At 42.8% G+C, this 26,621-nt stretch overlaps 1 protein-coding gene across 1 annotated transcript in view; it reads left to right on the forward strand.

Annotated features, from left to right (window-relative positions):
* The first annotated feature begins 439 nt into the window (after positions 1-439).
* The window catches only part of HSD17B3 (hydroxysteroid 17-beta dehydrogenase 3), a 149,591-nt gene continuing 123,409 nt past the window's right edge, over positions 440-26,621 (forward strand). The window contains exon 1 of the mRNA XM_077474804.1: positions 440-1,041. Within this exon, the coding sequence (XP_077330930.1) occupies positions 888-1,041 (154 nt within the window). The 5' untranslated portion in view covers positions 440-887. The remainder of the gene's footprint in view (positions 1,042-26,621) is intronic.

The raw sequence follows: 26,621 nt of genomic DNA on the forward strand, positions 1-26,621 counted from the left end.
GGGCCCAATTTGGACATTTTCACTTAGGGATTTGCTCACTTTTGTTGCCAGCGGTTTAGACATTAATGGCTCTGTGATGAGTTATTTTGAGGGGAAAGCAAAGTTACACTATTATAATTTCTTCAGTGTTGTCACATGAAAAGATATAATAAAATATTTAAAAAAATGTGAGGGGTGTACTCACTTTTATCAGATACTGTGTGTGTGTGTCTATATATATATATATATATATATATATATATATATATATATATATATATATATATATATACATACATACATACATATTAATGATAGTAACAAATTGCAGTTGTTCAATGATCATTATTATATTACAGGTATTTGCCTGTTAAGTATAATAAATGAATCTAGGATTCCTGACTTCACTTATATCCCTGTATTAAGAAGTCTTTTTCAGGCACGTAAATTAATAGCACAAAAATGTATCTCCATATAGCCCTCAACAATAGTGGAATGGACAATACAAATAAAGGAAAGTTCGATAAAAGAAAAATATATTTTTCTACATAGAGGTTGCCCAGGGAAATTTGAGAATATTTGAAAAAGGTGGTTGGAGGCTCTTGAGCCTGATATGGAAAGAGATATATAATATGGGGAAGGATACCGAGAGGAGAGGAGTGATTGAAGAGAAAAGAGATTTTATTTTAATTTTCTTCTTATAGATACTCTATAAACTTAAGGAAAAAAGGAGGAGAAAAGGAGTAACCATATAAGCTGAACTGTAAGCCATTGCATGTTCTCTTGGGATACATGTGATTTCAGTGCTCTCTCCCTAGCAGTTGTTAGGCAAGAACTCTCCAGCAAGTAACTAAGGAGCGATTAAGAGAGTGAGGCAGTGCACTGTGTGCATCCAGGAATCTGCTGGCATGGAGCTGCTCGTTCATCAGATTTTCACTGTCCTAGGACTTCTGTTCTGCCTGCAACTTATCCTGAAATTTGTAGGATTTTCCAAATACATGTTTCCACGACTTTGGGGAGTACCATCGCCCTCCTTCTTTCAATCAATGGGAAAATGGGCAGGTAATAGAATTGCATATATATATTATATATATATATATATATATATATATATATATATATATATATATATATATATATATATTATCCCTACTGCTAATAGTTTTCCATCTAAATGTGAAATACTAATACTTAACTCTTCAAATAACAATCCATTAAAACATTTCAAAAAGGTTTTCCTTTCTATATTTATCCTCATCTTCTAAGCAACATTATAAGCAATCCATATTTTGAATGATCTTTACATTTCCTTTAACAAAGTCTAGATATTGTATATGACATTTTTAACGTATTTGTAACATATAAGGTTTAAAAACGGTGTTCGTCATACTGCAAGCAATAACCATGTGAATATGTGACATCCCTTTGTTATTAACTGGAACAATGAGGAGATGCTAATCCCCTTTTTTAGCAGGAAAATGTAGCACATTTTTTTTTTTAGGAGAAAAGAGTTTAGAACTTTGTAAATTCAAAGGATAATGACAAGTTATATTTTAGAGCACTAATACTTTGGGAAGGAGAATAGTATATGTGAAGACTCACTATACACTGCCCATGTGTAGACTGACTGATTTAAGTATAACTACCTATTCTGAATTGTCAGTGCATATCCATTAAACATAATGTTGCAAATGTCAGGAGTAATTTCTGCAGACTTCCCAAAAACTGGACTGTTAGGAGAAATGCCTGTTAATGGCCAATGTTATGGTCAATGAAACTATATTCTTGAGGTTTTCACACAAGATCTAGCTAGTATTATCTCTAGATATAAAGGACACGTTTAATACAACAGCAGAAGATTTACTGGTCTTTTTTTGTTGTTGTTGTTTTTTTGACTGTTTAGATTATTAAACTTGGCTGACTTTTTTACATTCCTTACCTTCTTTCTGAATTGTCTTCAATACTGAATCACACTGACTAAGGGCATATGATACATTTGTTTAGTCTATGTCAGATTAAGCAATAGCCTACTTTGTAATGCTTTTGTCTTAATTCACAATATGTGTCCGAAGGAAAGAAAATTCAATGTATAAAAGGATGTGTAGTTAACATGTAAATTATTGACTGCTACTATGCATTTATAGTAGGTTATCTTTAAAAAAAAAAAAAAGTTAGAATGGGTTTTTGACAAATAAGCTAGAATGTTAAACTGCAAAATGGTCCAACTGTTCATCCATGCTTAACAAATACTATTACGTTAAGAGTACAAATTATTATTATCAGATGAACCGCACATACTGTATTTACCATTCTTCCATTCAAAGCATTTTTTGACACAATTTATATGATAACCTCATGTTAGTACAATTTATCCAGAAAACAATAAAAATGATGGAAAACAAAACAAAACAAAAAATGTAGTCATTGTATAGAGCTGTAAAGTGTATCCATAGCCAGATGTTTTCATTATGGTTTGGATTAAGTAAGATGTTTTTTTTATTTTGTTTTTTCACGCTAGAGAGATTTCCCCTCCTTCCTGCAAAGGAAACACTACAGCAAGTGAAAGGAAATCCATAAAGTGAGGGTAAATCTTAATCATACAAATTACATTTTGATTGTACAATCTCATTTAGATCACCAACTTAATAATGCAAAGGACTGTTTCACTGAACTCAAACTGCATAGATTTTTAAATAGGCATTCACATTACAGCATTTCATAAATTGAATGCGATTTGTACAGAGATTATACAATCAGATTGTAACATATATGGCAAGCTTTAGTTTGTTTTCCCTTCACATCCTGTTATGGTGACAATGGTCGTTAGGACAGATAGGACACAGAGCAATAGAAACCTGACAGCAGTTTCAACCATTATGTATTCTATACAAAACTAAAACTATTGCCTAGAGAAACATTTTAATGTTTATGCATAGTTCGTGAAAATTCTACTTCTCTATTTCTCTTCATATTTGTTCTCAAAATCAACTGTCATTATGGGGTTGATTTACTAAAACTGGTGAGTGCAAAATCTGGTGCAGCTCTGCATAGAAACCAATCAGGTTCCAGTTTTTTTTTTTTGTCAAATCTTAATTGAACAAGCTGAAGTTAAAAGCTGATTGGCTACCATGAACATCTGCACCAGATTTTGCACTCTCCAGTTTTAGTAAATCAACCCCTATATGTCAGAAGGCATAAAGCAGCAAAGGAAGTAATGAGTCAAAGGACCGCTCTTTTATTTAAAATAAAAGTTGTGAACAGGCAGGCTTTTTAATACGGAAGAGACATATGACAAAAAACGAAACTAAGCACTCATTGTCTTTTGGTGCTCCCAGTAACACCAATGCTAGGGAGTAGAAGTGAGTATTACGGTTCTTCTTTTCAGAAAGCTCTTTAGTTTAGGTCTTAGCTCTAGCAACAACAGCAGCAGAACCTGACATACAAACGCCTTCTTTAATATTAAAGAGGTTGGAACCTAAATGGAGTTATGACTGTATTGTGAAAGGTGAGGTTGCATCCATCACTACTGCTCCAATGATCGGTTAGTATGCATGTATCCATGAACAGGAAGAATATAGGTGGAGGTGTAATGAGCAACATATATAGGAGATAGGCAAGTTTTTTGTACTGTGCATCTTAAAACTCATGGCCATTTTCTGATGGGTTAAAAAACACATAATCATGTTATGCTTTACCTTCACCATTGTGGGGATGGAGGGCCACTAGGCTTCCGTCTGAGGTTGCTTTACCATGGTGAACTAATTGTCAGGAAACAAAAATGTGAGTTCATACATTCTGATGGTCTCAAATTCAACAGTGCTTCCTTGCGTGACTTTCATATACCCCATTCCCTGTATTGTGTACACTAAATGGTACACACTGGTCCAAAACCTCTTGATCTTGGGACATTTCCACCATTTATGTATGTGGGTAAAGTGCTGAGACAGGGCCATCTAGAGCCCAGGGTGGAACATGCTAAACTGGGCCCCCAAGATGTATGAGCTTTATATGTTAGCAAAAGTCCACCCCCCAAAAAAGAAGTTGACCACTAATCTGTATGCTTACCCCATAAGCATACATTCTCCCTCCTCCCAGGACAAATCCACCCCCCTCCGGCTGAAATTCCCCCTCCCAGCACAAATATTTGCACCCCCCACCACTCCCCCTCAGCTCAAATCCTCTCTCTCCCCAAACCCCCCCAGCACACACACCCCTCAAAAAAAATCACTCCTCCTAGCACAAATCCTCTACTCCTCAAATCCCCCCCCAAGTGCACATCTCCCCCCCACTCCAAATCCCCTCTCTCAGCACAAATCTTCCCTCCTAGCACAACCCCCCCCCATTTCCTCCCTAGAACAAATCCCCCTCCCAATCATCCCTACTGACACAAATCCCCCCCCAAAAAATTCCCCTCTTAGCACAAATCCCCTCCTCCTGTACCTATCACAACTTCTAGCACACCCCCCAAAATCCCACCTTCTAGCACAAATCCTCTTCCCCCATCTCCCTCCCAACACAAATTCCCCCAAATCACCTTTCCTTCCATACACACCAAACCTCCCCTCCTAGAACAATCCTACCCCCTGCTGTCCCCCAAATTCTCCCACCCAACACAAATCCCCCCCAACTCCTTGTGGTGCCTCTCCATCTCACAGTGTACCACAGTGCCCAGGGCAGCCACCCCTCCTGCCTACTCCTTCTCCTGGCCCTGGGTGGGTGCCCAGAGACTGGCATCCCCAGATATATTTTTCCGAGACCGTGGATACAAACTTTAACTATAAACTAAGCATTCTGGGACCATGCACCATTGCACCACAAGCAATTTGTAATTGAATTTTATGGCAAATGCGTTTATGGAGTAGTGAACTGTGGTCTCTCATATCTGCTTCCACTCCTCTAGATCCATAACATGATGTTGCGATAAGAATTGTGAGTGAGGCGTAGGAGTACATTAGTTTACAGAGTATTTCACATTGTCCCGCACCCCAGTGTCAGATGAATTCTGTTTCCGCATTTGTGGAGTGATCCACAGTAAAGTCTGTGCCAAGATAGGGTTTCATTTCCAGTGCGTCTATGGAAACCCGCCACAATGTCTAGTTTGAAAAAGGGTTTTGCAGGTTACACACGGTCTGTCTTTGGTCCAGTCAAAGGAGAGCAGTTAGTTCTGGACTACGGAAAGTATATGAGGGGTACTTTAAACAGGAAAATGCAAAATAAGTACAAGCATACCTCACTTTTAAGTACACAATGGGGTTTATTTACTAAAGCTGAAAAGTGCAAAATCAAGCTAATTTCTGCATAGAAACCAATGAGCTTGCATGCTTTATTACAAATGCTTACGGTAATTGAACAAGCTGGGTTTAGAAGCTCATTGGATTCTATGCAGAAGTGAGCCAGATTTTGCACTTTTCAGCTTTAGTAAATGAACCCCATTGTGTACTTAAAAGTGGGGTATGCCTGTAAAGCAGTTTTGAAAAGGGGGACTTTTTGGCCGCCACTATGCGTCCCTGCCAAGACATTTGATATCTCTTCCATGGTTCGAGGAGGAGGCATAGTTGTCAAAGCAAACTAGAGTAAATTGGCTGAAAATGGTATGGTAAATGGCTAGATCCCCAAGGAGGTCTGCAGTTCAGAGAAGTTCTCCTGGGGGAGACTACTATTGAGGGCCCTGCATTTGCTATTGTAAAACTGGAGTCCTGAGATTTTTTTAGATTTTTCTAATTCTGCAACAAAGTTAGGTAGAGACTTCAGTGGGTTGGTAAAAAACATAGTCATCAAGTAAAAGACATCATTAGTAAAAAGGTTCACCGAAGGCCTGCTGTGAAACGGTGGGGTTGATTTACTAAAGGCATATTGTCTTTTCACTTTACAAGTTAAAATGCAGTTTTTTTATTTTCCTTGCACATGATTGGATATTCTTTGCAAAGTGAAATTTCACCACATTCACTAAGCTCTGGGGAAACATTCCTTACAAAAGTGCAACTTCTCTTGCAAATTAAACAGCCTATTTGCCTTTAGTAAATTCATAGTTTCATAGTTAGTAGAGTTGAATAAAGACACCAGTCCATCCAGTTCAACCTGAGTGAGTGTCTACAATTGTCCCTGTACATTGCACACTCACATTGGTCCCTACCCTCAAAGAGCCCACAATCCAAGGTCCCCATTCATATACTAGGGCCATTTTTTTGGACAGAAGCCAATTAACCTACCTGCATGTCTTTGGATTGTGGGAGAAAGCCCAGGGTACCTGGAGGAAGCCCACGCAAGCACAGGGAGAACATGCAGGCTCCAGGCAGGTAGTGTCATGGTTAGGATTTGAACCAGCGACCCTTCTTACTGCTAGGTGAGAGTGCTATCCACTACACCACTGTGCCGCCCATTAACTAGGGCTGTTACTGATTAAAATTTTCGTGTTCTATTAATCGTTTTTCTTAAAATCGTTTAATCGACTAATTTCAATTAATTTCAACGCACATGAATGAATGAATGATTTGTATAGCGCTGCAATGCGAACTGAATCGACTCAAGGAGCTCGATCTGTCACATACAGATCCAACCACTTTTAGCTGATCTACTTGCATTGTAACTCTGCATTAGTCAGTGTTAAATGTGGTATACACTATGTACAATCACCCGACACTAGTTAGTTTCCACAATCCATGACTTATCTTCACAGTTCGCGCAAATACTTTTTAAATTCAAACTGTAGCACTGACATAAGTAATTTTTTTTGTCCACAGTAGCATGACAATCCCTCCACCCCCGGTCTAACTAATCACTCTCACCTTATGACATGTACCCCTGTGCAAACAGGTGGTCATGCAAGCGGGTATCAAAAGGGTTAACACAGACCATAAACATCTCTCACGTTTCCTTAGATCTCAGCAAGGATGCCAGGTCATGGGTAGAAAGAAAAGATCTAAGTGCTCACCGCTTAAGTATAAGATTTCATTTTTGTGTTCAAACACAAACTACTCACATAAAGATGATAAAAAACACAGCATGTAAAGCCGACAATCATGTTAGTTCCGTATGGCAGCAGTGGGTGACATCATGCATAGCCCCTCCCTTGTACGCGTTATGTTCAATCAGAAATTCAACGTCACCAGACTCCACCCCCCTTCCCTTCGTTAGCAGACAGAGGCACTTGGGGAAGGGGGAGGAATCAGTTGACATCGATGTCCGTGACGTTACTGGATCTCCGACGGAACTCCCTGAAGACCCGGAAGCCGGCAGAGAGGTGAGTACCAATCAAAAGAATTTTGATTGATCAAAAAAATTAACGATTAATCAAGGAATTAATCTTTAATTTCCACAGCCCTAAAATGAACCCCTACATATCAGAGATGTCACTTTGGTTATAAGAATAAAAAAGATCTCAATCCAACCAATAAAATCCAACAAAGACCATAACATATTCATCTACTTTCAATAGATGTTTTCAGTCTCTTTAAATCTGCAGATTTTCATAACAAACTACATAATGATGCTACCATGAAGGCTCTTGCTTACTAACACTTTCTGTTATGGGGTTACAATTATTTCCCAATAAACCTCCAGCACTTCACACATAGTCCTGATGGAAACTACAAATGGCCATGCCAACACATGTTGAGCAGGCATGGTCTACCATAGCCAGGATTCCGACTTTAAACAATTATCTGCTGCAAGGACTGGAGCGAGTAAAATGGGTGGAGAAGTTCAACAGCACAGAGAACAACAGATGTAAAAAAAATGTGAAAACAGTATTTAGGAAAAAAATCAAACAAACATTTAATTAAGGTTTGGATTTACATTAAGAACACATCAAGAATCTATGTCCGGCTACAGATATGGCCAGTAAGACTGAGGGAATATCATATCAGAACTGTTAATTACCTTTACCACCTTCTTTGCTACAATCCAAAAAAAATCACGAGTACCTTCTTCATCAAGCTGCTATTATACTTATGATAACTAAAGCTGTTGCTTTACCATGCTTTAAATGCTATCACATTTTGATGAATCAGGCTCTAAAACTAATTTCCAACAACTTATATCATCACACAACATGATGACTTCTTTTGTATTATGTCTCCAAAACAATTATAATTACATACAGATGGGAACTATAGTGGGGTAGCCCAAAGTATTCCTGGTCACCAGAAACTGTGCGACTGAACCTATGAAAACCACCTGACCTGTCATTGTATTAAAGAGGCTTTTCTGGAATCTTTCATAATTTAACAGCAGGTTACTATAACTGACCATGAAATGCTTTTTCTTTATAACTGAATCTTAGGGAAAATAGTTTTCATGGGTTGATATTAACAGACAGAACACATACTCTGGATAACAGACATGATAACATGTTTATAACACTTCTGCATTTAGAAGAAAGCAGGTGAAAACTATGAACATCTTAAAAAATGAAAGCAAATGTGGGGCTATTGTCAATAGCAACTAATCAGGTTTCGCTTTTGCTTTTCACATATATGCGAATTGGATGCAGGTTTCTCCTTATCCAATTCGCATGACAGGAGAATGTGACCGGTTATCAATGGAGCCAGTTCACACAGCTTCGAGGCGGCCACGGTTGGCATTTGGAAAGGTTCCTGTTCATCATCTGGTCTGATTCAGGTGCGAATTAAGGCAAAAATTCGGACCTGATTCGCATCTGAGTCAGTAAACAGGGATGCACCGGACCCCATGCTGTGAACCATGGTGTGAATGGAGCCTTAAACTAAAGAATTATACAGGAATTATGCTACAGTTGCTACAGGTCACACTTTTTCTCCAGTTTTTATGAGTCAATCCCAATTTTGGAATTACATGAGATGAGAAATATAAGGACATGTACTCATGTTATTACATGTGTTTAGGACCAACCCTTGTTGTCCTTACATTTCTCTAATTAAAGTGCGAGTAAACTCCCATCTCTAACATTTACCTATAGGTAAGCCTATAATAAGGCTTACCTATAGGTACTGTAAATATCTCCTAAACATGCACCGTTTAGAAGATATTTACTGTACATGCAGCCGATGACCTCACTCGCTCATGCGCCATGAAGAAAAGGTCACTTGGGCTGGGCTTCAGAGTCTTGGCAGCTCCCAGAAGAAAGACTGGATGAAGATGGGAGTGACTGCAGCAGTGACAGCGTGGCACCGGAAGGCTTCGTTTTCAGGTGAGTTTAACATAATGTGCGAGTATGTGATGCATGCTAGCACATTATGACAATACCTTGCAGGTTAGGGGAAAAAAATGCACCCAGCAGTTTACTACAGCTTTTTTTTTTTTAAGCCTTGATTAACTTGTCTCTAATTCCTTAATTTTTCCTCTCCTTTTTTTCTTCTGAAGAAAAAGCCTATTTATACCTTATATCAGAGCATCTCCCGATGCTTACGTGACTCCTCAGCTTTCTCTCCTCTGGGCTGACATCAGCGGGAGTTCTTGGCTCCTCCCGCTCTAGCTGTCAGACTGTGAGAGGAGAGAGCCAAGGAGTCACGTGAGCGATGGGAGACGCTCTGATATAAAATACAAATCTGCTTTTTTTAAATAAATGACATACAGTGGGGTACATATTATTATCTAACAGAGTGGATTGTAGAGACATAACAAGTGGTGTTACAACTGCTTTAAGCTTTGAAAAAAAAAATGGAAGCTGATTGGTTTCTAGGAAGAGCTGCACCAGATCTTGCACTTTCCACTCTTTCCTTTAGTAAATTGGCCAGTTAATTTTAATGATAATAAGATCATAATAAGATATGCTTAACCACTTCCCGACCAGCGCACGACGATGTACGTCGACAGAATGGCACGGGCAGGCATATTGGCGTACATGTACGTCCAATATTCGTTGCCGCCGTGCCATCGGGAGCGCGCCGCCAGCGGCGCGCTCCCGCGCTGGTCGGGACCCCCGTGAGTCCGGTCGCGGGACCCGCGGACTCGATCGCCGCGGGCATCCCCGTGATTGTCTCACGGAGCGGCCGAATGGAGGAAATGCTGTATAAACAACATTTTCCCATTCTGCCTAGCAACTAGTGACGCTGATCTCTGCTCCATGTGATTGGAGCAGAGATCAGTGTACACTAAATGAAAGCCCAACCCCCCCACAGTTAGTAACATACCCCTAGGAACACTTAACCCCTACACTGCCACCCACAGGTTAACCCTTTCACTGCCAGTGTCATTTACACAGGAATCACTGCATTTATATAGCAGTGATTACTGTATAAATGACAATGGTCCCAAAAATGTGTCAAAAATGTCCGGTGGGTCCCCGACAATGTCGCAGTCACAATAAAAATCGCAGATCGCCGCCATTACTAGTAAAAAAATAAATAAAAAATTATTAATAAAAATGCTATAAAACTATCCCTATTTTGTAAACGCTATAACTTTTGCGCAAACCAATCAATAATCGCTTATTGCGATTTTTTTTACCAAAAATATGTAGAAGAATATGTATCGGCCTAAATTGAGGGAAAAAATGTTTTTTTATATATTTTTGGGGGATATTTATTATAACAAAAAGTAAAAAATAATGCGTTTTTTTCAAAATTGTCGCTCTATTTTTGTTTATAGCGCAAAAAATAAAAACCGCAGGGGTGATCAAATACCACCAAAAGAAAGCTCTATTTGTGGGAAAAAAAGGACGTCAATTTTGTTTGGGAGCCACGTCGCACGACCACGCAATTGTCAGTTAAAGCGACGCAGTGCCGAATCGCAAAAAGTGGTCTGGTCTTTGACCAGCAAATTGGTCCGGTCTGAAAGTGGTTAAGATATAAGATAATAACACTTAAAAACATTGTTACAAGTTTACAGCTTTTATTAAATCAGTAGAGAATGTTAGAGATTTGCCAGACTATCATTTGAAAAAAAATAAATAAATAGAGTTTTAACTGTAAGTAGTATTTATGTGACCATATGTATGTTTATATTCAAACTTTGCATATACAGTATGTCAACATCTAATTACTACAGTCACAAAACATTTTTATCCATTTACATGGTTGACAAGCCACAATCCTTTAAGACATGTGAATGGTTTTCACAGAAACATATTGAACATCTTGAACTACTTTGGACAATGATCAAGTTTTAAACTGACATAGCATAGCAATATTTATACCTTTTTATTAGTCTCTTATTCATGCTGTCAATGCCTTTACTTTAAAAAGTTATTGTCTTTTGACAGACAGTGAAATGCAGTAACATCTGCTTTTCGCTATTTTATGTACTCATAAAAGTACAATTATGTTGTCCCAGTATTATTCTTGTTTTAAAAGGAAAATTAATAACTAATTTCATACCGCGCTCAAGAGTATAAATAATATTAAAATATGAAGAAAAATACAAATAAATATATAAAAAAGGTGTAAATCAAATAGTGTTCAAATGTGAATATGGATTTTCAATAAAGTCAAAAACAGCCACCCAATCACATGACCCCTGATGACGTCAGACGTGCTGATGAAACGTGTCGGATTACTTGATACCCCACTACCGCCATTGTGCTGTAGCACAGGTGAAATGCAGCTTGGCGTACCGGCTCCATTTTATGTGCTTTTTTTACTGGAATTCATTTTTATGAATAAATGGCTACAAGTTATGCTATGAGTTCTTCTTTTCTCCTTCACTTATAAACCCCATCCGGCTACATCGCTGAGGAGAGGTGTCTGCATGGGTGGTCACATCTTGACATTGCTCACGAGAGGCGTTTATATGGGTGGATACATGTCGATAGATCTTTCTGCTTATCTAACACCTGTCATGGTGTCTGATGAATCTGGTGAGTAGGATGTTTGCCTAAACTGGTGGAAGACGGCACGTTCTATTCCTGTCACTGAATTTATTCATCACTGTGCATTTGATTGAAGAATCGTCGGTGGTGGCTGTTTTGGACTTTATTGAAAATTCATATTCACATTTGAACATTATTTGATTTACACCTTCTTTTATATATTTATTTGTATTGTTCATCATATGTTTAATATTACTTATACATTTGAGCACCCTATGAATTAATTATTAATTTTCCTTTCGCTATTTGACCTTTGGTTATACTACACGCTGCTCTATATTTGGTTATATTTATAATTGTGGTTTCCAGGGTGCGTGGCTTAGAGGTTTTTTATCTTTATTTCCACAAAGTTATTCTTGCTTTCCTCTTTGTTTTGTCAATGTTTTAAATTAATTTCTTAGGAGAACATGAACTAATGTACTGTAGAATACATAGAGAATTTTTTTGCTATCTAAATAAATCAGAAGAAATCAGAAGATACTGTCTACAACAGGGATGTGCGGTGAGGTCAGTGGCTGGTGAGGCACTGGCTAGTATAAGAGCCAGATACACACAGGTTACATACGCCGCTAGGGATGAGCTTGGTGTTCCAGTCGAACGTATATTCGACTCGAACACCAGGTGTTCACCCGTTCTGCTAATACCGAACGTTATGGGCCATTCGTGCCAAATTCGTGTGGCGCTCACGGCCCACAATGCACTGAGCCATCGCAGTGCATTGCTGGCTCATGATTGGCCAAGCATGCACTGTGACCCCACATGCTTGGCCAATCACAGCGCTGGCAGTGAGGAGAGCCATAATTGGCCAGAGGCAGGATGCCTGTGGCCAATTACAGCTCAGGGGGTTTAGTACATGCCCCACGCTATATAAGGCTGCCAGCGCAGCGGCCTTGTGTAGTGTGTTCCAGCTTGCAGGGAGAGAAGGATAGGCAGGGACAGTGTGTTCTTTTCTCAGGCATCTGCAGGAGCTAAAGTGGGTGTTGTGTGCCTCCAGCACAGTATACACCTGTATCTACCCTTTATTGCTGGTGTTCTCTAATACAGGCATCTGCAGGAGTTAAAGTGGGTGTTGTGTGCCTCCAGCACAGTATACACCTGTATCTACCCTTTTTTGCTGGTGTTCTCTAATACAAGCATCTGCAGGAGTTAAAGTGGGTGTTGTGTGCCTCCAGCACAGTATACACATGTAGCTACCCTTTATTGCTGGCGTTCTCTAATACAGGCATCTGCAGGAGTTAAAGTGGGTGTTGTGTGCCTCCAGCACAGTATACAACTGTAGCTACCCTTTATTGCTGGTGTTCTCTAATACAGGCATCTGCAGCATTTACAGTGGGTGTTGTGTGCCTCCAGCACAATATACACCTGAAGGCTCTGATGATGATACCCAGCTAGAGGAAGGCAGTAGTGTGAGCGCAGAGAGAGGGGATGCTCAAGAAGGAAAGCAATCTGGCAGTCATGTTCCACCAGCTGCAGCATACTGCCAGGTTTGCTCCAGTGATGAAGAGGGAGGGGATGATGAGGTCACTGACTCCATGTGGGTGCCTGATAGAAGAGAGGAGGAGGAGGAAGCTGCACATCTCCAATGAGGCAGGATGCCCTCCGGGGGCCAGCTAAGGGGCAGCACACCGACTGAATCACACCGCAGAGCTCCGCCTGTGCAGGGCGCTGCCTCTGCACGTTATTCCAAAAGTTCTTTGGTTTGGGCCTTTTTTGAGACGAGTGCATCAGATATTTGCAACATATGTCTCAAGCGTATCTCGCGTGGCCAAAAAATCAGCTGCTTGGGCACAACATGCTTGACCAGACATATGTTGACCTGCCATGCAGCTAGTTGGCAAGCGTACCTTAAAGACCCACACCAAAGAACCGGACCTCTCCTTGCTCCTCATCAGCTGGAATCTCCAACCCCATTAGACATTCAGTCCTCTCTGAAACCTGCACTGAGAGGAATGAAGGTGTAGAATTAGGTGTGTCACAGCCAAGTACTTGCAGGCACTCTGCTAGCAGTACACCCACGTCCAATTGTAGCAGGCAAATTTCCCTGCCCCAGCTGCTGGACCATCGAAAAAGAAGTTCACTCCCAGCCATCCATATACCCAGCGGTTGAATGCTAGCTTGGCTAAATTGTTAGCACTTCAACTGCTGCCTTTTCAGTTGGTAGACCCGGCCCCCTTCCGTGAGTTTGAATTTGTGCAATGTGCAGTTCCTCAGTGGCAGGTCCCCAAATGCCACTTTTTCTCACGGAAGGCGATTCCGGCTCTCTACCGGCATGTGGAAGGCAATATCCATGCCTCGCTGGACAGGGCGGTCAGCGGTAAGGTGCATATTACCGCTGACTCATGGTCCAGCAGGCATGGACAGGGACGTTAACTATCCTTCACAGCCCATTGGGTCACTCTTCTGGCAGCTGGGAAGGATGCAGGACAAGGTGCAGTAGTGTTGGAGGTTGTTCCGCCACCACGCCTCCAAAATGCTACTACTGGTTGTGACACACCTCTCTCCTCCACCCCCTCCTCCTCTTCTTCCTCCATGGCCTCTTCCATTGCTCTGTCCTCAGAACCAGCGGTGCTCCGTAGGCGTTCAAGGGGCTACGCAAGTACGCAGGCAAAAAGATACCATGCCGTGCTTGCGCTGGTTTGTTTGGGAGACAGGAGCCACACTGGGGCAGATATTTTGTCAGCTCTGCAGGGCCAGGCCGAGAGATGGTTGACGCCACACCAGCTTAAGCCGGGAATGGTGGTTTGCGACAATGGCACCAACCTCCTCTCCGCCTCCGACAGGGACAACTGACCCATGTGCCCTGTGTGGCTCACGTCCTTAACCTGGTGGTGCAGCAGTTTTTGGGCAGGTACCTGGGCTTACAGGATGTACTGAGGCAGGCCAGGAAAGACTGTGCATTTCTGCTGATCATTTAATGCCAGTGCTCGGCTGGCAGAGCTCCAAAAGGAGTTGAACCTGCCCAAAAACCGCCTTATATGTGACATGCCAACCAGGTGGAACTCAACTTTGGCCATGCTGCAGCGGCTGCACATGCAGCAGAGGGCCATCAATGAGTACCTGTGTGACTACGGCACCAGGACAGGGTCAGGGGAGCTTTATTTTTTTCTTACCACGCCAGTGGGGCATGATCAAGGATGCATGCACTGTCCTGTTACCATTTGAGGAGGCCACGAGGATGGTGAGCGGTGACAGTGCATGCATTAGTTACACTGTACCTCTTGTCCACCTGTTGGAGCACACGCTGCGTGGAATAATGGACAGGGCACTTGAGGCAGAACAGAGGCAGGAAGAGGAGGACTTCCTTGCCTCTCAAGGCCCCCTTTATCCAGACAGTGTTCCTGCTGCCCCACCCATCACACAGGAAGAGGAGGAGGAGGAGGAGGCTTGTGTCAGCATGGAGGTGGAGCCTTGCACTCAGCATCAGCAGCAGCAGTCTTTTAGGGATGATTTACAGTGCCAAGATACATGTGGACTTGTACGTGGCTTGGAGACGGTGGCTGCGGATCATGTTGTCCTTAGTGACCCAGAGGACTCCAGACCGAATGCCTCAGCTAACCTACGATGCATGGTCTCCCTGATCCTGCAAAGCCTGCGGAAGGATCCTCGTATTCTTCGGATCAAGGAGAGGGGCCATTACTGGCTGGCCACTCTCCTTGATCCACGGTACAAGGGTAAGGTTGCGGACCTTATCTTGCCATCACAGAGGGAGCAGAGGATGAGACATCTCCAGGAGGCCTTGCAGAAAGGTCTGTGCAACACGTTCCCAGAGACTGGGAGGTTACAAACTCCTGATCCTGGACCTGTTATGTTGACTGACTATCCTCTTCCTCCTCAATGATCCTGCTGATAGCTTGGAAGAACATTTTTGGTTCTGGGTGACGCTATCAGCCCAATTTTTCAGCCCCTGTTTAACAGGGGCATGTAATTACAATTTTTGATGAAATGCTTTGCAGCAGGGCTCATTCCTGCACTCCAACTAGAGTATCTGAGATCGGTTGCAGTGTCGTGGCACCAGCAAGCAGTGCCTAAGGCCCAATTTTTCAGCCCCTGTTTAACAGGGGCATGTAATTACAATTCTTGATATAATATTTCACAGCAGGGCCCATTCCTGCGCCCACCGAGAGTAACTGTGAGGACTTATAGTGTTGTAGCACCAGCACCACCACCACAACCACCAAAGGCCCAATTTTTCTACCACTGTTCAACAATGGCATGTAATTACAATTCTTGATATAATTGTTCACAGCAGGGCGCTCCAGCGCCCACCAAGAGTCACTTTGAGGGCTTACAGTGTTGTGGCAACACCAACACCTTAGGCCCCCATTTCTGCAGAGCATATAGGGCAGGCCCCTACTTTCAAACATCCAACTTACAAACATCTCCTACTTGCAAACGGAAGGAGACAACAGGAAGTGAGATGAAAAAAGAAGGACGGCCCAAAAAATTCTACAGGGGTGATAACCCTTCCCTATGTTTTCCAAAAAGCTTAAAAATATTTTTTTTGACTGGAGCTACACTTTAAAAATGTACCAGTTGAAAATTACAAACAGATTCAACTTAACACAACAAACCTACACAGTCCCTGTCTTGTTTGCACCGCCTATATACTGCTGTTCTGAGTATATAGGGCCTGGGGGCCCCACGCCTTTCCTTTTTTTAATTTAGGTACGGAGTTCCCCTTAATATCTGTACAAGACCCAAAGGGGCTGGTAATGGGCAGGGGGGCTACCCATGCCATTTTTTTCTCAATGATTTTCATCCGTATTGCCTAATCCAGACATGACATTAAAACCGCAAGCAGTTTTAAATTACTTTTTTCCGTTAATTTGAATCCGTCATTTAGTGCAGGGACTGTTCTAAACATGGGAAACACGTGCCACTTCACAGGCATACTATAGACGCCCCCCAGGCACGATATTTAACCACTTCAATACCAGGCACTTAAACACCTTCCTGCCCAGACCAATTTTGAGCTTTCAGCGCTGTCGCACTTTGAGTGACAATTGAGCGGTCATGCTACACTGTACCCAAATGAAATTTTTATCATTTTTTCCCACAAATAGAGCTTTCTTTTGGTGGTATTTGATCACCTCTACGGTTTTTATTTTTTGCGCTACAAATAAAAAAATACCGAAAATTTTGAAAAAAAAATGTTTTTTTTGTTTCAGTTTCAAAACTTTGTAAATAAGTATGTTTTCTCCTTCACTGATGGGCACTGATGGGGCTACACTGATGGGCACTGATAAGGCGGCACTGATGGGCACCAATGATGTGACACCAGTGAAGTGGCACTGATGAGGTGGCATTGATGGACACTGATAGGCGGCACTGACAGACGGCACTGATGGGTGACACGGATGGGCGACACGGATGGACACTGATAGGTGGCACAAATTGGCACTGATAGCTGGCACGGATTGGCATGGATGGGCGGCACAGATGGGCATGGATAGGCGGCACAGATGGGCATGGATAGGCGGCACAGATGGGCATAGGTGGGCACTGATAGGCGGCACAGGTGGGCACTGATAGGCAGCACAGGTGGGCACTCATAGGCGGCACAGGTGGGCACTCATAGGCGGCACAGGTGGGCACTCATAGGCAGCATTGGTGTTATACTGTACTAATGGATGCCAATCAGTGCCAAACAATAATGCATGCCAATCAGTGATGCCCATTGTGATGACATGTTATGTATCTATTTCCTCAGCATAACATCATCTTTCACATTAAAAAAAATCGGGCTAACTTCAGTGTTTTTTTATTATTATTATTCATGAACAGTTTCTTTCCAAAAAAAAAAAAACGCGGTTGAAAAATTGCTGCACAAATACCGTGTGACATAAAAAGTTTCAATGACCACCATTTATATCTCTATGGTGTCTGCCAAAATATATATATGTTTAATTACCTTAAGTAAGAAATATACAAATAATTATTGCTTTTAAGGTAATTTATGATATTTTCAAAAACTATACTCAAGCAGGTGGCTCAACGGACAAATTACAGAAGTTAACAGTAAATAGATAAATAATACATTTTTATGTTATAACATATAGCATATAAATATATCATGTGGCTTGATTAAAACAGTACCTTTTCAACAGCAGCAGATTCTCATTCTCCCTCTTAACTGTGTGAGAAAAACATGGGATTGTGGCTAAATCTTATACCTTTTAGTTAAGAGGTCTGGGCTGGATGGGAGCATTTGTCTTTTAGACACATGCCCCCTTCTCTGACACTGCAGCGAGAGGCGTGCCTCCACTGCAGCATTTTTATTGGACAGCTTGGGCCAATGGTACTTTAGCATTGGTCCAAGACTCCAAGCTGTCCGTTGAGCTCAGTGTCTATAACAAGAAATGAGGAGAGGCACTGTGAGATCATCCTCTCAGAATGCTGCAAATAGAGTGTGCCAGCTTGTATTTAACCGCTTCCCGACCACCCCACACCGATATACATCGGCAGAAGGGCAGGTACAGGCAAAATCACGTACCTGTACATTGCCCTTTAAGAGGCAGTGGGAGCGTGCATGCCCGCGCCGCCGGCAGCCCGATTGCATGCCCACGGGAAGCTCCGTGAGTCCGGTCGCGTGTCCCGCGGACTCAATCGCCGTGGGGATACCTGCGATCGCCTCACAGAGGAAGAACAGGGAGATGCTAAAGTAAACAAGCATCTCCCTGTTCTGCCTAGCAACAGTGACACTGATCTCTGCTCCCTGAGATTGGAGCAGTGATCAGTGATCTGTAAAACACAGCCACGCCCCCCACAGTTAGCAACATGCCCTTAGGACACACTTAACCCCTACACTGCCACCTAGTGGTTAACCTCTTCACTGCCAGTGTTATTTACACAGGAATCAGTGTATTTGTATAGCACTAATTGTTGTATAAATGACAATGGTCCCAAAAATGTGTCAAAAATGTCCGATATGTCCGCCATAATGTCGCAGTCACGATAAAAATCGCAGATCGCTGCCATTTAAATAAAAATGCCATAAAACTATCCCCTATTTTGTAAACGCTATAACCTTTGCGCAAACCAATCAATAATCGCTTATTGCGTTTTTTTTTTTACCAAAAATATGTAGAAGAATACGTATTGGCCTAAACTGAGGAAATTTTTTTTATATATATTTTTGGGGGATATTTATTATAGCAAAAAGTAAAAAATATGCGTTTTTTTCAAAATTGTTTTATTTGTTTATAGCACAAACAATAAAAATCGCAAGGGTGATCAAATACCACCAAAAGAAAGCTCTATTTGTGGGGAAAAAAGGACATCAATTTTCTTTGGGAGCCACGTCGCATGACCGTGCAATTGCCAGTTAAAGCAACGCAGTGCCGAATCGCAAAAAATGCTTTAGTCAGGAAGGGGGTCAATTCTTCTGGGGCTGAAGTGGTTAAACTTGCACTCTGTATGAAGCTTCTAAAAAGCTGCGCAAGGAGCCCCGTATCTCCGAAACCATAGATCGCAGGAGCCCCAATTTTTTGACCAGATTTGTGGCCTCTGTGACCCCAGGTAATCGAGCTATGACCCTCGAAGCTCAATAGTTTTTTTTTGTTTTTGTTTATGTTCATGGTAGACTTGTGCACAACGAAAAATTTCGTTTAGTTTTGGTTCATTGTCATTTGTAAGATATATAATTTCGTTCTGTTATATTCGTTATGTTAATACGTTTTTGGATAATTCGTTATTTCTGTAGAGTGTCAATATTCGTTATACTGAATCTCATGTCGATTTCATTCATTATGTGCGCTATATTTTTGCTCGTATTCGTTGAAATTTGATATTTATGTTTGTATATATATTCATGATAATGATTCGTAGTTTGGAAAGTCGTTTGTTTATTGAATCTTTTAACACACACAATGACAATATCTCTTCTCCTCTGCTCAAATACAATACATACAACACCCTTCTCACTCAGTTCCCAGGAATGCACTTTGCCAGTTATCCATCCTCCAGCAAAAAATTAATCAGCTGATTGGATTGTAAGATTTACTTTGAGTTGACCTTTTGTTTCATTAGATCTTTAATGAATTAGCGAATCATGTCGAATTCATTCGTATCCGCTATAATTTCTTTTATATTAGTTGAAATTCAATATTTATGTATGTATATTGATTCGTGATAATGATTCGTAGTTTGGAAAGTTGTTTGTTTATTGAATCTATTAATACACACAATGACAATATCTCTTCTTCTCTGCTCAAATACAATACAACACTAGACATGTGCATTCGTTTTTGTCCGAATTTCAGGTATTTTCGTTTTGACTAACGATAACGAAAGCGCAGAATCCAAAAAACGAAAGATCCGACATAAATAAATGCTTTATTTTAGTTTTCGTTGTTACAACAGTTCGATATAGAATAGGAGATTCGACGTGACTCTGACAATAACAATCTGTGTCTATTGAACCTGTGGTCGAATGTGCCTCACCTTACCTCTATTAGTCCAAGATTATATAGAGAAAAGATTTGACAGAGAGAAAATATTCGACATAGAGAGAAAAGATTCGACAGAGAGAAAAGATTCTGGAATTGGGTGGGGGAAGTAAAATAAAAATAATGATGATGATGAATGTTATTGGCTGATTGTAACCAAAGAGAAGGAGCAGTAAAATAGCTAGAACTAAGTACACACGTACAGCCAACTTACTTTCACTTACGATTGCTAGCAGAGAAAGAGACACACACACAGAATCATTTCAGAAGACAGTCAATCTTAGCTGGTCCGTTTGAATTGTCACTTGTCAGAGAACCCGAATTATTATTAAGCATAATTATTAAGCATAAGCACAGCAGCAGAACAATGGTGAAGCAAGCTACAGTTCAACTTAGCTTTTTCCTAATAATCTGATGCTATTGTGTTAGTGTGAGAACCTTATAGTGATACTAGTGTTGCTGCTAGTGTTGTGATAGCCTCAGAGGCTGCCTGTGTTGTGGGGGGGATTTATTATTATAGAATCTTGTTATCTCTCTGATCAGTGATCGCTATCACCAGTCCACCAGTTTCTGTTTGAACAAGTATATAATATATATACAGAAACACTTGTAGATGGCCAGGGAATGCCTTCTCTTCAGCCTTGAGGGTGCCACCATCCCTTCTGCTGCATCTGCACTCCTGCCTGTGGGGATCAGTTGTCTACTTGTTCCAGCTACCTGCCTATCACTGCTCTGGGAGTTCTACAGACACCTCTACAGCCCGGCCGAGTGCTCCGATCCAGCTCCAGGTTCAGCGATCCCACCAGGCACTCGTGCGACTCTGCATCTCGGTGCTTCCTGTCAGCTCTATCAGGGGCTCCAAGTCAGAGTTGTAAGAGAGGCCGTCCTCTGCATATCAGGCTCCATCACCAGGTACGTGACAGTAGCAGACAGCCATGTCCGAGCCTGTGCGAGGACCCTCTCCTATGGAGGAACTCTGCCAACACCTAGCCGGATTAACCCAAGCCGTAAAAGACTTACAACAGGGTTATACCCAGCTGGAAGGCCAAATACAGACCTTGTCTGCCTCTGCTCCTGCTCAAGCACCTTCCACTTCTGGGATGTCAGCAACCCCCGCAGTTGTTATGCTACCACCTGAACCCAGAGTTCCAACTCCTGAAAAGTTCCAAGGAGAACGCAACAAGTTCAGAGCCTTTCGCAATGCATGCAAACTCTATTTTTCGCTACAACCACGCACCTTCTCCCTGGAAGCCACCAAGGTCGGGTTTGTCATTTCCTTGCTTCAGGGGGAACCGCAGGCCTGGGCCCACCGGCTCCTTGAACAAAAGGCCACATCTCTGACGGACTTAGCCTCTTTTTTTGGAGCCATGGCTCAGCTATATGAAGACCCCCAGCAAGCCGCTACTGCGGAAGCTGCTCTTCACATGCTTCGGCAGGGTCGCAGGGCCGTGGAGGACTATGTTTCTGAATTTAGGCGATGGAGTTCCGATACCAGCTGGAACGATGCTGCCCTGCGTTACCAGTTTCGCATGGGCCTTTCTGATCAGCTCAAGGACGAGCTAGCACGAACAGGTGTTCCTTCCACCTTGGAGACACTTATAAATTTGTCAATCCAGATTGACTGCCGCCTAAGGGAACGTAGGTCAGAACGAGCCACCGACCAGTCACGCCCAGTATGGATGCTTCCAAGAGTGCCTGGTTCTTTCAGTCCCGCTTCACCCGCTCCTGCCGCATCCGCTTCAGATGCATCTGAACCCATGCAGCTTGGTCTCCTCCGCCCTTCTTTGACTACGGAAGAACGCCAGCGCAGACGCCAGCTAAATCTTTGCCTGTACTGTGGAGGATCAGGACATTATGTGAGGTCTTGCCCAGTCAAAATCCGTAAGTGCCTCTCAGTTACATCTGCTTCTCCTCCATCTCTACCCAATAACTCTGCTCATCTTGCTCTTTCCATTTTGTTGCAGCTCCCAGGAGGAGTTATCCAGACTCCCGCTATAATTGACTCTGGAGCTTGCAGCTGTTTCATAGATTTAGCTTTTGCTGCCAAACATCACATTCCTCTACTACCCAAGGCTCAGAGACTTTCTGTACATCTGGCAGACGGATCCACCATTAAATCTGGATTGGTTACTCATGAAACCATCCCGTTATCCACCACTATTGCCAAGAACCATCAAGAGCTTCTACGCCTAGATGCCATTGCCTCCCCTCTGTTCCCAATCATTCTGGGTATGCCTTGGTTAAAAGCTCATAACCCTCACATTAACTGGGTTACGGAAGAAATCAAGTTTCTTTCCCCCTATTGCCTTCAGCATTGCTGGCAAGAGAATCATCAGAACCTGCTGTGCATTGATGTGGAGTCCGAAGCTCGCCAAGTTGTTCCAGTGGCATACCACGACTTTTTGGAAGTTTTCAGCAAAAAGGGGGCAGAAACGCTTCCTCCTCACAGGGCCTATGACTGTCCAATTGAGCTCCTCCCTGGGGTTGAAGTTCCTTTTGGCAGGATCTTTCCTCTATCTGAATCTGAACTTGTTGCTTTGAAAGACTACATTGATGAGAACCTTAAAAAGGGGTTCATTCAACCTTCCACATCTCCTGCTGGAGCGGGGATCTTCTTTGTAGAAAAAAAGGACCACTCATTACGCCCCTGTGTGGACTACCGTGAACTTAACAAGATCACTGTAAAAAAACATTATCCTCTTCCACTTGTGCCTGAACTTTTCCAGCGACTCGGTACGGCCACTATTTTCACAAAATTGGATCTTCGGGGTGCTTATAACCTGGTTCGCATACGAGAGGGGGATGAATGGAAGACGGCGTTCCGCACACGGTTTGGGCATTTCGAATACCTCGTAATGCCCTTTGGACTTTGCAATGCTCCCGCTACTTTTCAGCACTTCATCAATGATGTCTTCCGAGATTTCCTGGATTTTTTTGTTGTCGTTTATCTTGATGATATACTAATCTTCTCTCCCTCTCTAGATCACCACCGTAGTCATGTCAAAAATGTATTGAGTCGCCTTTGACAACACGGACTGTATGCAAAACCAGAGAAATGCGTATTTGAACGCCAAAGCATCCAATTCCTGGGTTTAATCATTTCCACTGAAGGCATCCAGATGGATCCCCAGAAGGTTACAGCCATCCTGGATTGGCCTGCTCCCATTGATAGGAAGGGTGTCCAACGTTTCGTGGGGTTTGCAAATTTTTATCGAAAATTCATCAGAAATTTTTCTGCAATCATATCCCCCATTACAAGTTTAACCAAGCAAGGTACAAGATTCTCTTGGTCTCCAAAAGCTCAGAAAGCTTTTGACACCCTAAAAAGACTTTTCACATCTGCATCTGTCCTGAAACACCCTGATCCAGCCCTGCCCTATGTCTTGGAAGTAGATGCCTCAGAAACAGCGGTCGGAGCAATATTATCCCAGAGGCAGGGAGCTAAGGCTCTACTGCATCCAGTTGCTTTTTTTTCCCGCAAGCTGTCAAATGCTGAAAGGAACTACGATGTCGGGGACCGTGAACTTTTGGCCATCAAAGCCGCTCTGGAGGAATGGAGGTACCTGCTAGAAGGGGCTGCACACCCAATCTTGATCTATACAGATCATAAGAACCTCGAGTATTTAAGAACAGCAAAAAGATTGAAACCCCGACAAGCCAGGTGGGCACTATTCTTTTCTAGATTCACTTTCCACTTAACATTCAGGCCCGGATCGAAGAATACAAAACCCGATGCGCTATCACGCATGTTCAGCAAACCTGAAGAAATCTCATCTCCCGATACCATTCTATCCCCTGGAAACTTCATGTTGCTTCAAGGAGAGTTAATAAAACAAATTAAACAAACTCTAGTAAGGAACCCTTCACCAGCTGGGGTCTCTCTACTGGCAAAGGATGGGCTACTTTGGCACGAAGACAAGGTCTTTGTGCCGGAAAACCTCTGAATGGCCATTCTGGGGCGATGCCATGATCATGTGCTGGCAGGTCACTTTGGCATTGGCAAGACAACTGAATTAGTACAACGGACATTTTGGTGGCCGGGGGTGGAGAAAGATTGTAGGAAATATGTAGAATCTTGTACCACTTGCATCCGCAATAAAACCAGCAGATCCAGAGCCTGGGGTCTTCTAAAACCCTTACCAGTTCCCACTAGACCTTGGAAGATGATCTCAATAGATTTTTTCCAATAGATTTTATTGTAGAACTCCCCCCATCTGAGGGCCACAACACCATTTTTGTAGTTGTCGATAGGCTGTCTAAGATGGCACACTTCCTGCCCATGAAGGGCACACCATCTGCTCGAGAAACAGCTCAAACCTTTGTCAAGAAGATCGTAAGGCTTCACGGGATTCCGGCCAATATTGTGTCCGACCGTGGGGTGCAGTTTACATCCAGATTCTGGAGAGCCTTATGTGATTCGCTCGGGATTGAACTTTCATTTTCTTCTGCATATCACCCACAAACAAATGGGCAAACAGAGAGGACTAATCAGACCCTCGAACAGTACCTGCGATGTTTCTCCTCATTTTCTCAAGAGGATTGGGCTTCTCTGCTTCCCCTGGCCGAGTTTTCTTATAACAATTCAGTACACTCTGCTACAAAGCAATCTCCATTTTTGTCTAATACAATTCCAGATTCCCCTGTACCAGCTGTTTCCGAAACTATAAATTTCTTCAACGCCAATAACAAACTTCTACAGGAAACAATGGCCAAGACACAGGCATACAATAAGGACGTTTTTGACAGGAAAAGAAGAGGAGAATTGATCTTGAACCCTGGTGACCAAGTGTGGCTAGCAACTACTAATTTGAAACTTGCCTGTCCCTCGAAGAAACTGGGCCCTAAATTTATAGGACCCTTTCCGGTGAAGAGACGGATCAATGAGGTTGCGTATGAATTAGAGTTGCCTGAGTCATTTAGAATCCACCCTGTGTTCCACATAACTTTGTTGAAACCTGCCATTCCTGACCCCTTTCCAGGACGAAGTTCCGGTCCGCCTGGACCTGTAATTATTGACGGGGAGGAAGAGTTTGAGGTAGAAACAATCTTAGACTGCAGGAAGAGAAGAAATCAGATCCAGTTCCTGATAAAATGGAAAGGGTATGGGCCAGAGGACAACTCCTGGGAACCCGAAGGTAATATCCATGCCCAAGATTTGGTTCAGGCTTTCAAGAACTCCCATCCTGACAAGTGGGCCAAGTTGGGCATCCGGAGGCTGCCCTTTGGGGAGGGGCAGTGTCAGGAAGGGCATGCCAGCACCCAAGATGGCTGCCAAAGAAGACGACCTGTTACCTCTTCCTGTCAGGAAGGGCATGCCAGCACCCAAGATGGCTGCAGAAGAAGATGACCTATTACCTCTGCCCCTGTCAGGATGCCATTGGTGTGCACGCACCATGTGACAGCTTTGTCCGCCCAAACAGGCTATTTAAACTCAGCCAGTTTCCAGGCTCAGTGCTGTCTGCTCTACAGCGTTTCCTGTGTAACCTGCAATTAGCTACCTGACTTCTGTTCCTGTTGTGACCCGGCTTGCTTCCTGTTTCCTGCCTGCATCCGACCCCGGCTTGTCCCCCACTCCGCACCTGCCTGCTCCTTCTGCTACTCCGCTGCCAGCCTGTTGACGACCCAGCCTGTAATCTGATTCTGCTTCTGCTTCAGCCCCTGTTCCTGACGTGCCCGTTGTGTATGACCCGGCCTGCCTGTACTTACCTTCTCTTCAGCCTTGAGGGTGCCACCATCCCTTCTGCTGCATCTGCACTCCTGCCTGTGGGGATCAGTTGTCTACTTGTTCCAGCTACCTGCCTATCACTGCTCTGGGAGTTCTACAGACACCTCTACAGCCCGGCCGAGTGCTCCGATCCAGCTCCAGGTTCAGCGATCCCACCAGGCACTCGTGCGACTCTGCATCTCGGTGCTTCCTGTCAGCTCTATCAGGAGCTCCAAGTCAGAGTTGTAAGAGGCCGTCCTCTGCATATCAGGCTCCATCACCAGGTACGTGACAGACGGAGATTCGACAAAGCAACGAAAAACACACACGTTTATAATAATATTAGATGGAGCATCGAAACTGTACGACACTGCAATCGTATATTTCCTGAGTCAAATGCTCCACCTAATAGGCTATATAGATAGCTCCGTCGAATCTTCTTTATACATTCGACAGATACCATAAGCCTTCAAAGACAGATTCGACCGTAATTCATGTGGATTTTCGGACGAATGCAATTTTTGAACGAAAAACTAAATAAATAAAAAACTAACTAAATAATAAATGTATTTTTCGGACGAAAACGAAATTCCGAAACAAAATATTTCACTCTGCACATGTCTATACAACACCCTTCTCACTCAGTTCTCAGGAATGCACTTTGCCAGTTATCCAACCTCCAGTACAAAATTAATTAGCTGATTGG

The sequence above is a fragment of the Lithobates pipiens genome, unplaced genomic scaffold (assembly GCF_037356315.1).
Source record: "Lithobates pipiens isolate NorthernLeopardFrog02 unplaced genomic scaffold, aLitPip1_a1.2 Scaffold_13, whole genome shotgun sequence".
Lineage (NCBI taxonomy): Eukaryota > Metazoa > Chordata > Amphibia > Anura > Ranidae > Lithobates > Lithobates pipiens.